At 33.2% G+C, this 20955-nt stretch overlaps 1 protein-coding gene across 3 annotated transcripts in view; it reads left to right on the top strand.

Moving 5' to 3' along the window:
• GTDC1 (glycosyltransferase like domain containing 1) overlaps window positions 1-20955 on the top strand; it is a 333584-nt gene that overhangs the window by 122630 nt on the left and 189999 nt on the right. For all 3 annotated transcript variants that reach the window (XM_031960035.1, XM_031960034.1, XM_031960033.1), the window contains exons 5-6: window positions 5646-5813; window positions 12121-12294. In XM_031960035.1, the coding sequence (XP_031815895.1) occupies window positions 5646-5813; window positions 12121-12294 (342 nt within the window). The remainder of the gene's footprint in view (window positions 1-5645; window positions 5814-12120; window positions 12295-20955) is intronic.

Genomic DNA, 20955 nt, shown 5'->3' with positions numbered 1-20955 from the left:
TCATTGAAATCCAGTGGCAAGACAAACGTCAAGATAACTGGTGACAGCTCCAGATGCAGTAGAGGACCTTGGTATCTTCAGTGTCTAACCAAGCTCTTAGCATTTCACCTTGCCTGCTTCAACTGCTTTCACAGCCATTGGAACAAACTGTTCCCATCTGCCCATTACACTGGGGAAGTCTTTGGCTGCTTGGGCTAGATACCTTCCTAGCTCACTGACAGGTTTGAGACTCCTTGATTACCCTCAACCTGATTGAGCCTGTCTGACAAAATGGTCTCTCAGAGTGTAGTTGCTGTGCATAGGTCAATCAGGTGGATACCAAGGTGGAAAGCAACCATAAAAAAGACGCAGCAGCCCTCACACCAGAGATACTACTCTTACTTGAACATCCTATACTTCCCCTATACGCCACACTACTTTCTTTTCCAAGAAAACCCTAAATGGGGCCATGAAGAATTAGACACAGCTGAAATGACTGAACAACAATAATATCCTATTATCTTCACATATTACTGTTTATTTAACCATTCTATAATTTCTACTTCATTTTACCATTCTACTTAATTTGTAATTTTTTTAACTTGTACTTATCATTATGTTAAAGGTGGGATCTACAGAAGAAAATGACTGGATGGTATAATGGGTAGAGTGCTGGGTCTGAAGTCAGGAAGACCTGAATTCAAATGCAGACTCAGGCATTTAGTAGCTGTGTGAGCCTAAGTAAGTAAGTTACTTAGCCTTTGTTGTGTTTCCCTTAGTTTCCTCATTTGTAAAATGAGTATAATAATAGCATCCCTCTTATAGGGTTGTTGTAAGGATCAAATGAGCTAATATTTGTAGTGTTTAACTCATAAAAGGTGCTATATGAGTTCTGGCTGCTATAGTGATGAGGATGAGGATGATGAGGATGATATTCTACATAAATTCTCTTTCCTTTCCTCTGCTCCCTTCCCTTTCTCCTTCTGTTTTCCTTATGCAGATCAATTAGGACCAAGAAATAAAAATGAGGCAGTGGGGGGAATTGGAGATGAACCTTTGACTAGTAGTAAAACAAGAATTCTAGATCTTTATGATTTTAAAAAAATCAAAGAAACAAAAAAATCCTAAACCATTAATTCCAATGAGATTCATTGGTTAAATGGACTCTTCCTGTGTAAGAACTTGTATCCAAGTAATCAGAAACCTTGTATTTTTGAGACACTGAAGGATGTATCTCTTTCTGGATGTTATACTCAGAGACATTAAAGTTCTTGGCTCTCTGAACATATTCAGGAAAGGAGGAAGCAGTGGGGATGGGGGGAAGGTGAAAGAGAATTTTGCTCAGAATGGGCAGGGAACTATAGGCTTTTGATTTCAAGGTCATTTGTCTTTATGGTATATTTAAATAGATTGGCATTAATCTTTGACTTTAATATGCATGGGAAATGGATGTTTCTTCTGTAGCTTTGTAAGTATCTCAATGTACACACAGGCATACGGAATGATATTAGCATTCTGGCAGCACATAGCAGTTTTGGTTGGACTACTGTAATAGCAGCTTATATCTACTTTTGGTGAGATGGTAAGCTAATGATGTAGCTGTTAATTTGAATTTAGCAGACATTTTAAATATAGGTTTCTCTTTCAGAGACAAAAGTTGCAATTTAAAGCTCTTTGGTGGTCTAAAAACAGCTTAATTCTCTAGTAGTGTGGTAATAAGTACTAATCCAGCTTATACAGTGATTGTAGTATGTCATGTTTGTGAAAGATCACTTAACTGCTTTCTCTGAGTTTTATGTTAATTTTTAAAAATTAAACATAAAACCTTATAACATCTTTATGCTGAGATAAACTGTTCAATTTGATTTGTGCTCAAGCGGCAGCTGTCAGGAATTAACATGTTCCTTGTGGGTTTTTGCTATCACCTTGTGTCCTTTTCTTCTAGATAGACTCTGTGGGATGATAAAGCTCACCTTGTTAGGATTTATTACTTAATAATATCTGAAGTAAGATTAATATTGATGTCACAGGGAGTACCTGCCAATATAGTGATGCGATTCCTATTATTATAATACATTGTACTTTACTCCCCTACAAATAGCTAATAAGGTGAAATACTACATAAGATATTTTACTCTAGTTCATTATCCACAGGATCATGTGTCTGAAATTTAAAGGAATCTCAGAAATTATCTAGTAACATTCCCCCCTCCTTTTTTTTTTTTTAAACAGATAAGGAAACTGAGAAAAAATAAAGACTTTACAAAGGATACCCAAATAGTCAGAATTAGAGAGGCTTCATCCCAGATTTACTGACTCTAGAACCAATTTTATTTTTATTGTCCAATATGTATACATTCTCCTTCAGGGGTAGATTTACAATAGCTCCTCCTCTCAAGAGTTGTTTAACTTAAAATTTTCAAGAAATTTGTTATTGCCAGAATTTAATATTTTACTCCTAAAGAGATAAAAATTATTATCTTAGCATGTTTGAGATTTCTCTCTCTCTCTCTCTCTCTCACACACACACACACACACACACATACACACACATACACACACAAGATAATAAAATAGAAAGAGTGCTAGACTGGTCATTAGTAAAGCTGGTTTCTGATCTGACTCTGACATTGGCTAATTTAATGACTGGACTCCTTTGGCTGCTGTCTTTATCTGAAAACTGAGGGGAGTGGACTAGATATTTTTGTGGAATACTTCTGATTAGGAAATTCTGTGGTTTTGTAAACTAATTTGGGCACCTTTTAAAATACATTGTTTAAATAGGATGTTTTTTCTTTTGTAAAGAGCTTTTAAATATTGTTCTTTAATTGTAGTTCTTTTCCTTCTTTGAACTCCAGAAATGCTAAAAAGTTTTATCACAGTCATCATCAGTGCTTCAAAATATTCATATTACATTAGGATGACTATTTTCTCAAACAATAAAAGCAGTATTCTTTTTAAGTTTTAATGAAATACCTATTCTGGCTAAAAAAGTTATCACATAGTGGCCATGGAAGATGAGTTTCTCTAGACTTAATTACAACTAGTTTCTTTCTTTCTTTCTTTCTTTCTTTCTTTCTTTCTTTCTTTCTTTCTTTCTTTCTTTCTTTCTTTCTTTCTTTCTCTCTTTCTCTCTTTCTCTCTCTCTCTCTTTCTCTCTCTTTCTTTCCTTCTTTCTTTCTTTCCTTCTTTCTTTCTTTCTTTCTTTCTTTCTTTCTTTCTTTCTTTCTTTCTTTCTCTCTCTCTCTCTCTCTCTCTCTCTCTCTCTCTCTCTTTCCTTCCTTCCTTCCTTCCTTCCTTCCTTCCTTCCTTTCTTTCTTTCTTTCTTTCTTCTTTCTTTCTTTCTTTCTTTCTTTCTTTCTTTCTTTCTTTCTTTCTTTCTTTCTTTCTTTCTTTCTTTCTTTCTTTCTCTCTTTCTCTCTTTCTCTCTCTCTCCCTTCCTTCCTTCCTTCCTTCCTTCCCCCCCCTCTGTTTCTTTTCTTTCTTTCTTTCTCCCTCCTTCTCTTTCTCTGTTCCTTCCACAGAATCTGGTTTTGTGATTTTAAGTGAAGGCTAACTCTTGAGGATCCAAGTTAATAGAATAGTCAAGAATAGCTGATAACAAAAAAAAAAAAAAAAAATGCTGTGGAACTTCAGAACGAAATTTCTTTTGTTTTGTTTTAAATGTTTATATGCCTAATAAGTTGGGTTTTTTTAGGTTAGTACTAAAATTGAGTTCTCATTCCCTAAGTATACATCATTTGGTACTGGAGGAAGAATTGGTGGGATCATAGAGGTCACCTGCAAAATATATAATCCAAGCCAACCTAATAGTTGAATGAACTTTTAAAATGTGCAATATGTGAGTTAGATGGCTAATGAATTCGACAATTAGATAGAGGGTTTTTCCCCAGTCTACTAGTTTTATTATTTGATACATTTTTGGTGGACTAATATATGGTTAGTGGTTTTGCCCAGGTCTTTCAGTATAGGGATATATATCATCATAAGTATGGGCTTGTGCTGTATTATTGAAAACCTAATGAATAATTGGCCATGATGATTGCAGGCCTTTTACCTTGAAAGGGTACATTACATTGATCAAGGTGCACCATTATACATGATTTTTATTATCCTGTTTCCCAGGTGCTTGTGTTTTTTACTAGGAGCAATTACCTCCACATTTCATTATCTCTTTCCAATTTTTGTAATATGTATCAAGTAGGACAACAAAAAGTATTGTGCAAATCAATAAACACTAGTCTGCTATAGTTTTTCCAGCTGTTTTTTTTTTTTTTTTTCAAAATAGAGGGAAGGACAAATAATAATAAGCAAATTGATCACCTTGGTATAATATACTTGATTTGAAGGGGGGGAAAATCTTTTATTAATTACTCATTACATAATTCAGGGTATAGATGTTATTGTATTTTGATTTTGAATACTACTTTGAATCCTCAGAGGTGAAATTTGAATTCCAGATTTGAATGCCTAGAGTTACTATATGATCCATAATCTTATGAGATAATATATGCAAAGTGCTTTATAAACCTTATAGCTCTAGATAAATGTCAGCTATTATTTATTATTATCTGAAAGCTCACTGTTTCATTTCTGATAAATACCTGAAGTTAACCATTTGGCTTGTCAGTATTAGAGAATTTATAGTGTTTGTAATACAGATAATAATGAAGATATTACTGTATTCTTCATATAGTACATAGTGCATTTAAATGTAAGTAGTCTTCTACAAATTTGTAATGATGGCATTCCATCAGATGGGATTATTTACATGTCTTTAGTTCCCTTTTTTTTTTTTAACCTAATACTTTTATCCTTCCTAGTATCTAACATAACACAATACCAGGCACATAGTGGATACTCAGTACATACTTGCTGAATTATTAATTTATTAATATGTTGATTATAAACAGCAATAAGTTCATGTGTTTGTTGCCGTTCTACGGGCAAGAAATGTCTTGATTATTTCTTGGACTTGTGCTTTTTATAGGAAGAATTTTACAGACTGTGCATATGGTGCCATTAGCAACCCAATAATGGAAAAGAAAAGATAAAACAAAACAACCATTGCGGGGTACTTTACAAAAAAAAAAAAATGAAGAAAATATGCCAAGAGAAAAAGACCACACTCGATAAGTCTACCGCATAAATCAAAAGGGTTTATGTCATAACACGAACATGTGCCATTCTTGCTCATATATTGAATTTCAGTAGTTGGTTGCATAAAAAAGTAAAGTATAATGAAACTGGCAAGCAAAGTATTCCCCAGTCAGCTTTATCTTTGTTCCATTTGTCCTTCAGATACTGCTTTTCTTGCTTTTTTCAATAAAATCCATCTAGCTTTTTTTTCTTTTTCTTCTTCTTCTTCTTCTTCTTCTTCCCTTTTTTTTTTTTTTTTTTTTTTTTTTTTTGCATCTCTGTAACTGAGATGAGAAGACCAATGAGACTCAATGCTTTTCTAGTTGAGTTGTTAGCAGCTGCTTTTTAAGAGATCAAAACTTAGAATGCTGCTACATGGTATTAAGGCTTAACTATTGATGTGTCCCTACAGGGGTGATGTTTTTCTTGTGTGATGGGGAGGAGGGGGAGAAGGGAAAGGGAAGGGTAAAGACTGACCCCTTTGAGCATGTTCATATAAAGTAAACACTACTCTCCTTGTTTCTCAGGATCCTCTTTGCAAGCTCAGTGCTTAACCTGACTGAACTGACTGCCCTCCGGCCTGACCTTGGCAAATTGAAAAAGGTCCTTTACTTTCATGAGAACCAATTGGTATATCCTGTCCAGAAATACCAGGAGAGGGATTTCCAATATGGATATAACCAAATTCTTTCATGGTAGGTGTTGATTCCAACACAGTGTTTCTTTTTTTTGGGGTGGGGTGGTGGTTATTATTGCTTCTTTATGTATAGTTATCACTTAAACCTGGAGGTAATATAGTACAATAACCAGGAAGGCATCAAAATATAAAGATCTGAATGTTGCTGCCAAGGAAATAAGTAAATTATTTGAGGCAATGTAGTCTATAAAATAATAATCACTAACACCAATATCATAGTATTCCTAAAACTTAAGTATGCATCTTCTAAATATATATTGAATTCATTAATAGTTTCTATAGTTTTCATACCCATCAAGATAGATGAGCTCTGTTATTCTGTGAGCTTTGATTTCAAATAATTTTTAAACAAAGGAGAATTAATCAGCACAGATTTGCTTTATCATATTCTACTGAAATTGAAGAGAGAAATTTTAGAACAATAAATAGAAGTTAAAGTATAATGTAGCAGTTTCTTTGGGTTTTAGGATAAAGCAAAAAGTAAAAAATGGAAAATGTAATTTTTACTTTTTTTTTTCATCTACTGTTGTGAATTGGTGCAGTACTAAAATACCATGACATTTTTAAAGGTGATGGTCTTTTATTGTTAACTTCAATAAAATGTATTTCCTGAAGCTAAGTTAATTAAAGAAGTTAATAATATGTATATAAGCAGCTTTGTTATTAGATTATATACAAATATAACTAGAATTGTAAAATTCAATCTCAGTTAATTTTGCTATATTTTATTCATTTGCATTAATGCTTATTTGGCCACATGAGTTCATGGTTCTCAGCATTACCCCTCCCCCCCAAAAAAAGAGGTTTACATGTATGTAACACAGCTTAGTGGATACAGACTTTTATGTGGTATAATTTGAGTTCCATATACTTTGCAGACGCTTTCCTGCTGTCATTTTTATAAGCTATTTCAATATGAAGTTGCAGTACTTTCAAAATGGAGTAGAACTGCTGTACTTGAAACATCACATATAAAAAAATAAAAGCAGCCATTTTCAAATGTCATTATAAAATAAAAACATTCTCCATCGTACCTGTATAGAGAAGATAGAGTATTTTGTTTAAAAATAAAAATACTCTATCAATTTTAACCAATATGTTTAATTATTTAATTTCATGGGGTTGTCTGTTCTACTTTGTCCACATAAGTGTGTGTTCAGAACACCTGAACAGTCAGTGTGGAAAAATGAAACCTTTTTTTTTTCTACTTTACACTTGTTTTGATACACTTGGAATCATCACCCAATCATATTAAAGAAAGGAGTATATAAAAATAATTATTAGTTATTTTGAATCTCTGATTGGCATAGATTTTAAATTGTATATGAACAGGAAGAGTTATAGTTACATTTTCTCTGAGACCATATATCTAAATGTTTTGTAATTTTTGCATCATGAAATATTGTCTTTGTGATACAGAAAGAGGATATAAAAAAGCTGATCTGTGCTTTGCCATACTGTTTCTTTCTAGAGGGGAAATTGACAACCATTAAGAGGAGGTGAACTAAGATCATCAGTTGACTTCTTAATGGGAGAATGGTACAAGACACATGGGGAAAAATAGGAGTGTCAGAAAGCAGTCCAATTCAGATTCTCCTTAGAAAGTATTGTCCCTGCTTGCTCAAATGTTTCTTTAGTTTTCCTGCTGACTTCTGCTTTTATGGGTAATGTCAATTTTCTTTCTTGACCGTGCAGCTGTAAGGACTTTAAGGATGACTGACACACAATCTCACCTTAAATATAGGTTTCACTAACCCACTGACTTATGAACACATGTCCTAACTCTATCTTATGACCTGTGGGTCGCTATTACAATATGTGACATATGGTGAAAACAGACTAGCTGTAAAACATCTCTCAACTTTTGTTACAGTGTTTTGTTGGAGTCCTTCTTTCAGGGTGTGTCAGCACTTCTAGGGCTTGCTTCTTTGTTCTCCTTGCTTATAATTTATCCAACCAAATTGGGACTTGAATTTTATACAGCAACAACAAAAATTGATCTGCATAATAGTGACAAAAACTACTTCCATACATCTAGCTCTTTAAAAGCTTACAAAAAAGGCTTTCCTCACAACAAGCCCATTTTATAGTTGAGGAAAGTGTGAATCCTCAGATTTATCAGTTTCAATAAATTAACAGTCACATATTAAGGGTTGAATCCAGTATTTGAATCCAAGTTCCTTGATTCCAGATACAGCTTCTATAACTTTGGGGATCAAATGTTGCAAACTTTTGACTTCATTTTTGTTGCTTTTGGATATTCCAAATATTTGATTTGCTTTCTGCTGAAGATTTGATTTGGTGTTTCTGCTTAGTTAAATTTGCATTTTTACTGGGTATTTGCATTCTATTTATGTATCTTTATATCTTTTTTGATCTCTTACCTTTCTGCTACAATGGAAGGGATTAGGAAAACACAAAAGTCACCTAATCCACCTGGGTCTTATAAAAGAGACTCTTAAGTTTACTTTTAAAATATGACACTGATTCATTTCTGAAAGGAAGGAGGTCCACTTACAAATATGATAATATTTATCATGTCATTTTTTATTCCCAAAGGATGAAGCAAAAGTGTCTCTGTACAATTTTGCATTCATTCAGCTTATTTTTTCTTCTTTTTATGACTTCTGTGGTCTTTGCCAATTCATTTTTCCTCTCTGCATAACAGTTTTATATCTTCAGAGTAACAGAATTAGATTACAGTCTCTACAATCCCATCTAGCTCAAATTGATTATTTTTTTTTTTTTTTAAGAATAGGTCATTCCACTTATAGGAATGATCTAATTACTGACTGTCATATGGGCTTTGGGCTTCTCCATTTTGCACCTGGTCCTATTTGCCCATCCTTAGTCAATTTGACCCCATGAGTGGACACTTACTGTATTGGTGCCAGATTTAGGGAGAGTGCCCAGTTGGCTTTGTCTACTGCAGGTTGAAACTCTCAAGGTCAAGGTATCTGCCAGCTTTAGCATCTCTGGTAGCAGATATTATAGATGTTTCTGACCATGCCAGACTAGCATGTGAAATGTTTGATGTGTATGGTAATCTTCTATACAACTCTTGGAACAAGTATCAGATGTTTATAATACATGTCACTTTGACTTCCCATAACTTCAGAAAGGAAAGGGTATTAAAATAGCATATTTTACAAAAATATTATAGAAGGCATGGATATGAGTTCAACTGGCAGTTTTTCTATTATTCTGAAATAGAGCTTCAATTTGGCAATTCACGTATATCATTCTGATGGACCATGGTACTCCTACATTTCAGAGTATGCTAGGAGACAATCGATAGAACACCAAATTTGGTTCGAATTTGGCCTCAGATACTAGCTATGTTACCTTGAACAAATCACTTCATCCTTTTTTTCAATTTTCTCAACTGTAAAATGAGTTGGAGAAAGAAATGGCATACCACTTCAGTATTTTTGCTAAGAAAACCCTAAATGGCATCACAAAGAATCAGAAATAAGTAAAAAAGAATGAACAACATACTTATTTTAGGGAGCCAGGTGACAATGTTCTGGCCTTCGAGGATCCTTAGTCCAAATGACCGTTCTAACTTTTGTAATGTCCGAGCTAGCTTTCTGGAGGGCTTTGGGACCAGCTTTGGTCTCAGCAGAATAATCACCACTAGATTAGTCAGAAATCTTTATTGTCTCCTTCAGTCTCCCAGTCTGAACCAGTCTGCTCCACAGTCTCAGTTAGTCTGGCTTACAGTCTCCACCAGCAGTCTAACTCACAGTCTAACTGTCTGACCCAGTCTCCTCCAGCAGTCTGCCGGTCTGCCAGTCTCCCCCATAGTGCAAGAGGCAGGAAAGCCACCACGAGAATAGTCAAAGATAGAATGTTTATCTTCCAGTCCTTGTTAGCTCTTATATACCTTATTGTAATTACATAATTACAGCATACTGATTATGTGTGAACTTAGAGAACCATTACATCACCATGTTAAGTACTAGAGAACAATCATCTCATCAATTCCACTGAGTTAACACCTTGTTTCAAGTATACTTCTCCAAAGTTCTGCCCTCTACAACCTTTAACTTAGGATCATTTCTTTATTGGAAGAAAAAAAAAGTTATTTACAATACTGTAATAATCATTTCCACAGAGGTGCAACATTTCTTGAAAAACTCGAGATATGTTAGGTATTGGAGATAGTAGTAAGATCTCATAGAAGAAAACTGACAGTAAATAACCTTTGGCAGAGAAGAGAAAGGACCATGCTGTCTTTGGCACTGTAAACCATGGTGTCATAGGAAATTCTTCAACATCAAAATTATTTAAAATAATGACATTTCTTTATGTTGAATGCAAAGCCAAACAATATATTTTCAGCATTATTTATGTAGAATTCCATCTAATACGTATTGCCAAAGAGGAAATTGCACTATTTAATAGGGTGAGAAAATAACAGTTATCTCCTCTGCCATGTGGAAGCATAATGTACAAAATCAAAAGGCTTACTTAACTTGGTGATATTTTTGAAACATAGTCATTGTTTTGATCTGTCATGTGGAAATAGTCTATGTTGACGCTGTGGAAAGACAGGCACTGTACTATATTGTTAGTGGAGTTGTGAATTGGTATACCCATGTTGTAAAACAATCTGAAATTTTTGAAAAAAAAGTAATGAAAATGTCCATTTCCTATGATCCAAAGATCTCACTGAAAAATAGACAAGGATAAGGTACTACATATACATATATATATATATATATATATATGTATATATACCCATTTATTTATAGCATCACCTTTTGTAGTAATAAAGAATTAAGCTAAAATATTGGGAATTGGCAAATCAAATTTTGTAAAGTGATTATATGTAATATTATTGTCGCCATTAAAAAAATGATAAATGGGAAGAATACTGAAAATCAAAGGAAGACTTAGGTAAACTAATGTGTTGTTAAATAAGCTGAAGAAGATGTAAAATAATTTCAACAATGTAAATGGAAAGGGGGAAAAAATCCTGAAATGTTATGTAATTATAACAACCAACAATCTTGGCCCTAAATAGATCTTGAAAAAATGTACCTCCATCTCTTCTCTGCAGAAGTGGGGGACTTTAGCTATAGAATACTTTTTCTTTAGTCATTTCATTTCTGTTCAACTCTTTGTGACCCTGTTTTGGGTTTTCTTGGCAAAGATACTGGAGTAGTTTGCCATTTCCTTCTCCAATTCATTTTACAGGTGAGGAAACTGAGGGTTAACTAACTTGTCCAGAATTCCACAGCTTGTCTAAGTGTCTGAGGCCAGATTTGAACTTAGGAAGATGAGTTTTCCTGGCCAAGTCACTTCAGGCCAAGCACTCTGTCCACTTCACCTTCTAGCTGCTCCAAGTGAAATATTACTTATGCTATCAGAACTCTATTCACATGTTGGCTCATTTTTGCTGAACTGTTTTATAAAATGTTTATAAACTTCAACATAAGATGGAACTTGCCATACCTCTTTAGATAATAGGAATATTTTGATTAAAAAGGATAGTAAAAAGTTGCAAGTAAAGTACAAATATTATATATATATATATATATATATATATATATATATATAATGTGTGTGTATATATATGTATATGTATATACATACATATATATTTTAAAAATAAAGCTGATTGAAATATTCTGGCTGTATAAAAACAATACTGAATATGCTTCTGTCCTTTTGTCTGAAATGGAAAAATCTCTTGATGAGAACTATTGTTCCTGAACTGAAAATCTAGCTATTGGACACCCCTATTTAACCAATCCCTGTGTCTTCCTAATGTTAGAAAGTAGAACGATAATATTAAGTCTTCTCCTTTGGTTAAAATGTACTTCCTTCTCTGGGTCACAGAATCCCTCTCTTTAAGTTGCTGCTTGGCCACTCTTGCATATAAACAATTCCTTATTGCCCCCCACCTGCTAGTATTATTCTCCCCTTTAAAGAACTTTGTATTTAATTATTTTGTTATATTTATGCTGTCTATATTATATTTATATTGGTTATCTCCATTCCCCATGCCCTGCCCAGACTCCAGAATGGTTGTAAAATCATAGCAAGTATGGGTAGTTTCATTTGGGTATTTGTATCCCCAGTGCATAGGTGAGTGAGTGGTACATAGTAGTTTATTCTTCTTGATTGATTGAAGGGAAGACTCAACAACTGAGGGTGGAGGAAGAAGGCAAAATGGCTAGTATAACTGGAAATGACTATGATATAAAAATAAAAAACATGAATGAAACGTTATTTTAAAATTCCTACTGTGAATATGATCATATCATTTGCATCTATCCTCTTTATTCTCCATGCAGTTTAGTGGCTGATGTCGTGGTTTTCAATTCTGCCTTTAACATGGAGTCATTTCTAACTTCTATTGGAAAATTTATGAAGCTGATTCCTGACCACAGACCCAAGAATCTGGAAAGCATCATCAGACCCAAGTGCCAAGTTCTATATTTTCCAATCAGGTTTCCTGATGTGAGCAGGTCAGTATATTTGACTTTCTTCCCTCATATTGTATCATAAATTATTGTCTGAAAATCTGCAGAAATTTGTGGTATATCTTGCCATATTTTAGTCATTCCTTTTAAACTCAGTGAAAGATTCTCACCATACCACCATTTATAAAGGTTTTTTCTCATCTCAAAACCAATACAACACAAAGTAAGTAATGCTAGCAGAGATAATTGTAGACAGTAGGTACTTAATCCATATTGGTTGAATAAATGCAAGTAGTAAAGAGTTATTTGCCTTCCCCCTTATACATTTAAAGGCAAGCTTTTAAAATTTCCTGGCATCTCTTTTTTGTTTCTTCATTCATCACTTAGTTTTATCTTCTAACACTTTTTAGCCTCACTGACCTACTTGTATAACTGTGTACCTTTTAGAGTAAACATTCTGTTCAATTCTTAATTAGTAGAGTGACCAGAAATTCAAATGGATACTAAAACTGGTTACTGAAACTACCTTACATTTCTTCAGGTTTTTCTTTCCTTTTTTTACTGTTGTTTTTCTTTTATCTTTTTTTCTTCTTGTCTATTTTCTATTTACCAGAAAATGATTAGAACTGAACATCATGTAAATGGAGAGTCAAGTTGTATAGTTCAGTCTCCACATGTACTTGAAACAGCTATTCTCTCTTTTTCTGTTACTAAGAAGGACATTTTTTATTACCCATGCTGCTGAGCCCATCCTGAAATTAGCAATGGGTTATGTGGCTCCAAGGGAACATTCTGGAGATCCTTTTCACTTTTGATTAAACCTGGCACAATTGTTTTTCCTATCAGAAGGAACACTCCTCCCTTGCGAACAAGAACTTTGCTTCGGTGGGATTTATACTAGCTAGAGATATCACATTTTGCAACTGATTATGTTCCTAAAAAGAATGCAGAGATGGCTTCATTTTTGCTGAAATGAAGGTGGAATAGTTTAATGATAGCACATGCTATGTTTAGTATCAATGCAAGCATATACAATGTACTTTTTGAATTCATGTAAATTTTGTTTTAATGACACTCCTCCCCAAATTATGTACATAAAATAATACTAATACATTATTTATATTGTTTTCAGTGACTGAAATCACTATATGATATAATAAATCATATAATCTTATAATTTTTGAGATGTTTTACAAATCATTTCACCATACTCTTTTATTTCATACTTGAGGAAACTGAAACATTCAGGAGTTAAGTGATTTTCCTACTTACACAGATAGTAAGTGAAAGATCTCTGACTTTCCATGAAGTCACTACCTTGTCCCAAATGCTTAAGGTCTTTTAACATTTCATGGTATCACTGCAGCCCATGGGTTGTTCATTTGTTATACTTCTCTATTTATGTGGTACTCCTCTCTCTTTTTCTGGTCATTCCTCAATGATGTCTTTCACATGTACATATTGTCATATTTTATACTATTTTGAAAAATTTATCTTGTATCTTTCTACTCTCTTTTGGTTCACCTTTAATTTTATGGCTTTGTCATAGTGTTCCATAATTTTGAGCCATGTAACATCTTTGGGAGAATACTGGTGTTAAAAAGATGTTTTGTATTAACTTCATAGATTGGTTTCCTAAATTCAACTCAGGACACTTTTTCTTTCCAATTAGTTCTGTCATTAATCTTCCACATCCACTCAATGTAAATGTAACATTGTGCTATATCAGAATTCTCCTAATCTAATCTCATAATCTGGGTAACATTTGTTCTTGATCTTCTGGCTTCCTTTTATGGATTGCTAGCCATGTGACCTTTTCAAAAATTATTTTTCCTCCTTGAACCTACATTTCTAACCTGTAAAATGGGAATATTAATACGTCAGTCAAATGAGTTTTGAAAGTTTTGAAAGAAATCATTAAATGAATACTATTATTATTTTTTCTGTTTTTTTTTTCAGATTTTCTTCCTACTATCTTTATGTACAATGAGAACTTCAGCTTTCTTAAAATTTTTAATTATTGATCAGATGAGTCAAGTTTGTAGAACTGAGATTTTTGTTTGTTTTTTAGAGATTTTTGTATAACACAAGGACCTCATCTTTTGATAGCAGTTTTTAAATTTTTCATGTATATTTATTATAAGGAAAATGTAAATATTAGCTCAGGAAGTATTATAGCATTTGATTTAATTCCATAATGGAACTTCTAATAAAGTTTTGGATTTTTGAGATTTATGTACATCTGATAACATGTTCCTACAACATCTTATACTAAATTAATGGTAAAAACGCCTGCAGAAATTGAATATGTTTTATTAATTTAGATGATATTGCCAGAGATAATATAGCTAAAAAAGAGACCAAGGAGAAAAAGGTTAAGAAATATTGTGGCCAACCTAAGGTTCATAAAACACAGTCTTAACCCAGAGTGTTTTTTCAGTTATTTTTCAAATGGTAATTTGCTTTATCCAAACCAAACTCATATAGTGTAAGTAAGTGATTATTTGCATGAATGACAATCATTTGAATGCCTGCAGTATTGGAAAAATGGATTATTTCACTGAGATGTTGGGAAAAAAATGTTTAGAAATTCTAAAGGCAAAATAACAAAGGTGATTTTTCCTCTCTTTTGACCTGTTTTTTTTTTTTTCCCTAACCCATATGCAGATTTTATTGGGCCTTGTGGCAAAGATGAAAAGGAAACAAAAAAATACTATTATGACCATGACTGTGATTTATATAGTTTTTAAATTTTAGATTGCTATTGAATGCATTATTGAGAAGAAAAAAGTATATGTAGATTTATCATTTCCTAATCATTAATTTTGGACTTCTATTTGTATACCTGAAAACAGAGAACTATAAAAGCTGAGTTTGATTAATAAGAAAGCAGAACTAAACTGATTAAGAATTAGGAGTAATAATTATTAACTGAAGAAAGATTTCTGCTGACATGGAAAAAGAATTAAGTCTTGTGTGAATGACCCCTATGCGTAGGTGCTACTTTAGTACCTCACTTACTCAAAAAGTCACATCTGGCAGCCTCAGTTACTCAGAAGAGTCTACAGTTGGGAAATAAGCTCACATACCAGAAAAGCCTCTAAGGAGTCAAAAATAGATTTCATAGAGGGTTTGTGCCAAAGCTCATGTACTTTACTCATAAGAGAGCTCCTCAGCCTCTCAGTCAGCATACTTAGTTTTACTGAAGATGTAATTAGAATGTTCTTGGTTATCTGCTTTCCTGCCTACAACATACAAAAGAAGGTGTAAGATTGCTACTAGATCCAGCCATGTTAATAATAGTCAGAAATGACAAGTGAGAGCCCGAAGGGAAAGGAAAGGATAGGAAAACCATTACAAACAAAATATAACAGATTTAAGAACCTAAAAAACAAAACAAAACAAAACAAAAAAACACTCTAGAGCCAAGTTTGTAGGAAGAATAACCTTATATACCACAATAATATTCTATTAGAACATAGTACATAAGTGATGTTAAAATTGGATTCCATTAAATTATATTCTAAATATACTGTTTAAGAGGTCTGTGTTTTTGTAATCCACTTCAGAAAGATTTCAATTTTTAAAAGTTATTTTTTTCTAAAGAGTGAGCACTTGAATACATTTTTGTTATCTTGAAATTCTACTTAATTGGACCACATTATTTATCTGTAATTCTGAGTAGTAAGTGTGATGTATAGCTAGAAAGCATCAATTATATTATTTAATGATCTAGAAGTATGTATTTGTCATTTTCATACTCCTTATATGGCCTTAAGTCACTTATTCTCCCTGGGCCTCAATTTCCTTATCTGTAAGAATGAAGGAATTGAACTAGGTGGCCACTGTGGTGACCCTGTTTTAGCTCTCTTGTTCTCTGAACCTATATGTAGTGCCCCATTCTGTGCTAATCTCCCTCCTTCTACTCCTACACCAACATAGTCACACTTGACATATTAATCTATAGTTTATATAGTAATTTTTTTGATTGTGGAATAATTTTGTATCACATGGTAGAATTCCAAAATATTCTGTATGCTAAACTATTAGTGGAAAATATTTTTCCAATATTCAGTTGCAAAAATATTGTCAGAAATTTAACTGATTAAAAATATGATTATACAATTTATTGTAAATTAATACTATTAAATTGATGAAACAAAATTCTGTGGTAAAACTGACAAACTGGTTTGTGCCATACTTTTCCATAAATGATGGAATTTGTGAGAATTTTTAAATTCTTTTTGACTCTTAATATTATTGACTTTTTTGCATTTATTATCAGACTTTTTTATGCAACAAAGAGCATTAGAAAGATAAATTCATTATTGACTGAGAAGCCTCTTCTGTTTTTTGATTTCTACATCTCACCTATGAAGCCATTGGGGAAATTTTGCTCTTCTGTTTCCATTGACCAACTAAAGAATATATTTTATTTTCAGGCCCATTGATTTACTCTCAATTTATTTGTGACCAGTGGTTCTTTCTGGTTGTAGGTTTATGGGCTGAAAGCCCTGTATTCTTTCCCCTTGAGAGTCCTCTTTAATGTTAAAAAAAAAAAAAAAAAAAAAAAAAAAAAGAGCACATTAGACAGAGACTGAGGATACTCATGTTACTATTCTGCCTTCACCACTTACTGGTTGAATAATTTGGGGAAATTCACATTTTCTCACCAAACGTTGTTTTTCTCTTCTGTAAAATGGGGATAACCTTTATGCTACCAATGTTATAACATTGTCATGTTCAAAAATTATGTGAAAGACCTTTTCAGCTATTAAAAATGTTGTAAAGCAACAACAAGTTATAGATATATAGATGTAGCATAGCTTATTATAATGGACAGGGTTTTGTAACTTGGAACCAGAGGGCATGAATTAGAATCCTGTCTCCAGTTTTTCTAAGTTGTATGACCTAATAAGCAAATCATTTAGTTTCTCTAAACTATGCCCTCCTAATTATTATTTGACTATGTTAATACTTATACTGCTTATATGGAAAGAAATTATTATTTTCTATATATTAATAACAACAAATCATTAAATTAGGATTGCAGTTTTTCCTTTTTATTTCCTCATTCAGGGAGCAGTCCTTGCAGATTGTTCAAATCAGTCTCTGAAGATCATTGCTCATGGGTGAGATTGCCCAGATTCTCTGGATACATGCTCTTTCTCTTGGGTGGATTCCACCCAACTAAGAAGATCTAACAAACAGAATCTTATCTAAGTGAACTCTTTTCCTTGAGAAATAAACCCCTGTCCTTGGAACCTTTCATTAGAATTTGGGGTAGCCTTGTTTATGAAAGAGAAAAACAACTAGAATGGTCTGAATGGAGATGGATTCATTTGTCTAGAATTGGAGACAGCTGAGTCTCATGATCAAATCATGTTCTCAAGAGGAAGAGTTGAAGAATAATTTTAGCCCATCTCCTCATTAATATGACTCTCCTCTCATTAAGTGTTCACTAATCCAGCTTGATTTTCACCTGTCAGGAACATCTCCTTTCCCAAATATATTTAAGTATTCCAGGATCTTCCTAGTTTTGTCTTGGTTACTGAGAGAGATCATAGACCATCAATTTATTTCCTAGGCCTAATTAATTATTAGTTACCTAGAAACTCTGTCTCTCAGGCTTTTCATTCGTCACAATATATAGGTTGGTTATAAGGAGAGTCCATTAGACAAATTTATATGTTGTGAAAATGTAACATATGAATCTTATCATAATCATTATTAATCTGTATAGAGCAAAATTTCTAGTAACTTTCCTTTACCCTCTCATTCCTAATGGTTCTTTTGATATGTCAATGCTCCTTCCCTTTGTGATTCTCTTCCAATTCTTTTTGGAATGGACAATGTGCTTTTTCTAAATCCTTCCCAATTACTGACACACTTTCTAATTCCATCAAAGTGGAAGGGAGAAGAAGATTCCTGCTTGCCCCTTAGTTAAATGAATCATAAAAGATAAAGAGCTGGAATTTCAATCTAGAAGAGCTTGGACTCCATTTATTTGTTGGGTGGCTCTAGGAAAGTTAAGTAACCTCATTTAACCTTTTAGTATCCCTAAAGTGACCTCATAGGGGTATCTCCCTAACTAAAAGTATCTGTTCTGAGGAATCATAAATCTTTTAAGTCATTATCTTAAGGGAATTATATAGGGGAGGGAAGCTAATTAAAACTGATAAAGCTTCATTTTGCCTCCCCAAAGAAAGTAGAACAATTATAGGGCTAAGCAACAGAATTAGAAGTCATGCATATAAAGCTCAAAATTGTAAGATTTCACATTCTAATCACTGCATTATCCCTGGAGTAGGAAGGGAAGGAGAGAGTTTTCTTTTTCATGCCAAGAAAGGTTAACTTGTTTGCAGAGCTGGGTGTCAGGAAGATCTGAGTTCAAGTGCCATCTCAGACACTTCAGGGCTTGTGTGATCCTGACAACTCATTTTACTTCTAAAAGACCTGTTTCATCGTTTGTAAAAAAAAGGGATAATAATAGCACCTACTTCACAGAGTTGTTATGAATGCCACATGAAATAGCATGTAAAATGCTTTATAAATCTTAAAGCATTATAAAATGCTAACTATATTCTCTCGCTAATCTCTTTTTGTCCATACATGGCTTCTTAAATCTGAGGAACCTCTAACTTCATACTTTAGTCTCTGGGCACACATAATCCTCTTAAAGGTAGGGGAGTGCTGTTTACCAGGTATATCTGCCAATGTTATAATCTCCTTAGAGAACACAAACTCTAATCCTTTTAGTTGAGGGCTTCCCTTCTTCCTTAGGCATTTAGACAGAGGCAGGGTTAAGGGAAAGGACTTTCATTTCTTCTCTACATCCAGTCTGTTACACTTTTATTTAGTAAAGATTCCTAAATAATATATCATATGCTGTCTTCAAGAGGTAGACATCTCATCAGAAAGTAACCATAATTATTTGGTTATAGATGTATATGAGTAGTTCATGAATAGCAAATCATCATACTGAAGAACAAGGGATACCAAAGATAAATTTCTGTTCTGTCATGATCCTAAGTCTCTTACTGAAAATCTCTGTTCACACTTTCAGTCCTAAAGATATTCCACACTCCCCAGTCTCTGGTTTCCAACATTGGTTACTTAGCAATGATTGGTTCTTCCCAAATATTGATCTTGACAGCTGTTACCAGGCCTTTTTCTCCTTCTCTGCTAATGAGATCTAAGCTAGATTTCCTCTAATCCTGCTTAGTTCTTTGGCAGGATTATTAAAAACTGGAGAAGACTTGGGTAGGGGAGCATCTCTAATGTAGCAAGAGAGAAGATAGGGCACATACTTTACCTATCATGTCACATTATTAAGGATGCCAAGAAGGTGATAAAATTCTTCTAAAAACTGAAGAATGCAGAAGTGGATTCCCTATCAGAAGAACTTCTGGGAACAGTTCTTTTATTTTTGGACAGTATTTCAGAGAAATTATCTAAATGATAGCATATAACTAGAATTTATAGTTTTCTTTATTAAAATTGTATGCTACAAAGGTCTTAGAATATTGTTACTTACATATAAGAATGATTCTATAAGAGTCCTGTAATTCCTCCCACTGAATTGTTCATATTTTTTCATTTAGCTAGTAAATAACAGGATCATAAGATTTGTTCATAATCCCAACCCATAAGACTAAAGAAAGATTATAAATAAAGTGAATTACAAAGGTGCATCTTATGTCCATGAAAAATACCTCCCCTAAACCTTTTCCCCAAATTGTTAAGAATATCAAGCAACATTTCACCTGAATATGACAGAATTTAATTGTACAAAAGACAATAGAAAAAAATCCTTAAGTCTATTCAAACCAAGTTTTACATTTTTATTTTTCATAGTCTGCATTCTTCTTCCTCAGTCCTTTTATGTTAGGGAATCTTTAAATTTTAAAAATTTTGATTTTATGATTTTTGACATAAAGAGTTAATTGTCAGTCTAATAAAAGCCACTGGAAAAGTCTCAATTTTTAATCTTTTTTAAAAAAATTGTTCTCAGAAAGCAACTGGAATTCAGACTTTGAACTACAAAGAAAAATTATAGTTTAACATTAAAATTATGTAAAATAAAATGAATTGACAAATATGAAAGCTTCAATCTGGTTTCAGGTGCAAAGTGATGACCAATGAAACCAACCAGTATCAATCCTGATACACTTATAGCCTTGCTGACTAGTACTTAATATAAATGATTCCAATTTTATTATGTCTCTCCATTTGGTTTTACAGCTTTATTGCCTATTTCTGCTTTCCAGGACTCCTGGAACCAAAAAAAAAAAAAAAAAAAAGTATCACTGAGAAAATAAGAACCTATTTTCTGAAAAATTCCCTTGTTTCATAATGGAACATGACTTCATAGAGTGAGGATTTTTACAAACACAGAACTATGACTTACCTCTCCCTGTGTATATGATTGTAGAGGAGGGAGAAAAAGAGGTAGGTTGTTTGGAACAGCCTCATTTATTGAGATCTCAAGGATTTCTCTTCACACACTTCCATCCATCTTTTTTATCTATCTAAAATGTGAAGCCAAAATAGATGTTTATGGACTTTGCCTAACTAATTTAGAATCAAAAATGGAAAATTTTAAAAACAGTGTGAAAACTTTAAATGAAAACTCTCAGGCTGTGCAAACAAAGGCGAAGAGCCTCGGGGCTTTCTGAAGAATTCTTATTAAAGAAAACACTATTT

The sequence above is a fragment of the Sarcophilus harrisii genome, chromosome 3, assembly GCF_902635505.1.
Source record: "Sarcophilus harrisii chromosome 3, mSarHar1.11, whole genome shotgun sequence".
NCBI lineage: Eukaryota > Metazoa > Chordata > Mammalia > Dasyuromorphia > Dasyuridae > Sarcophilus > Sarcophilus harrisii.
Note: the sequence above shows the minus strand (reverse complement) of the source record. Positions and strands in the feature narration are given on the sequence as shown.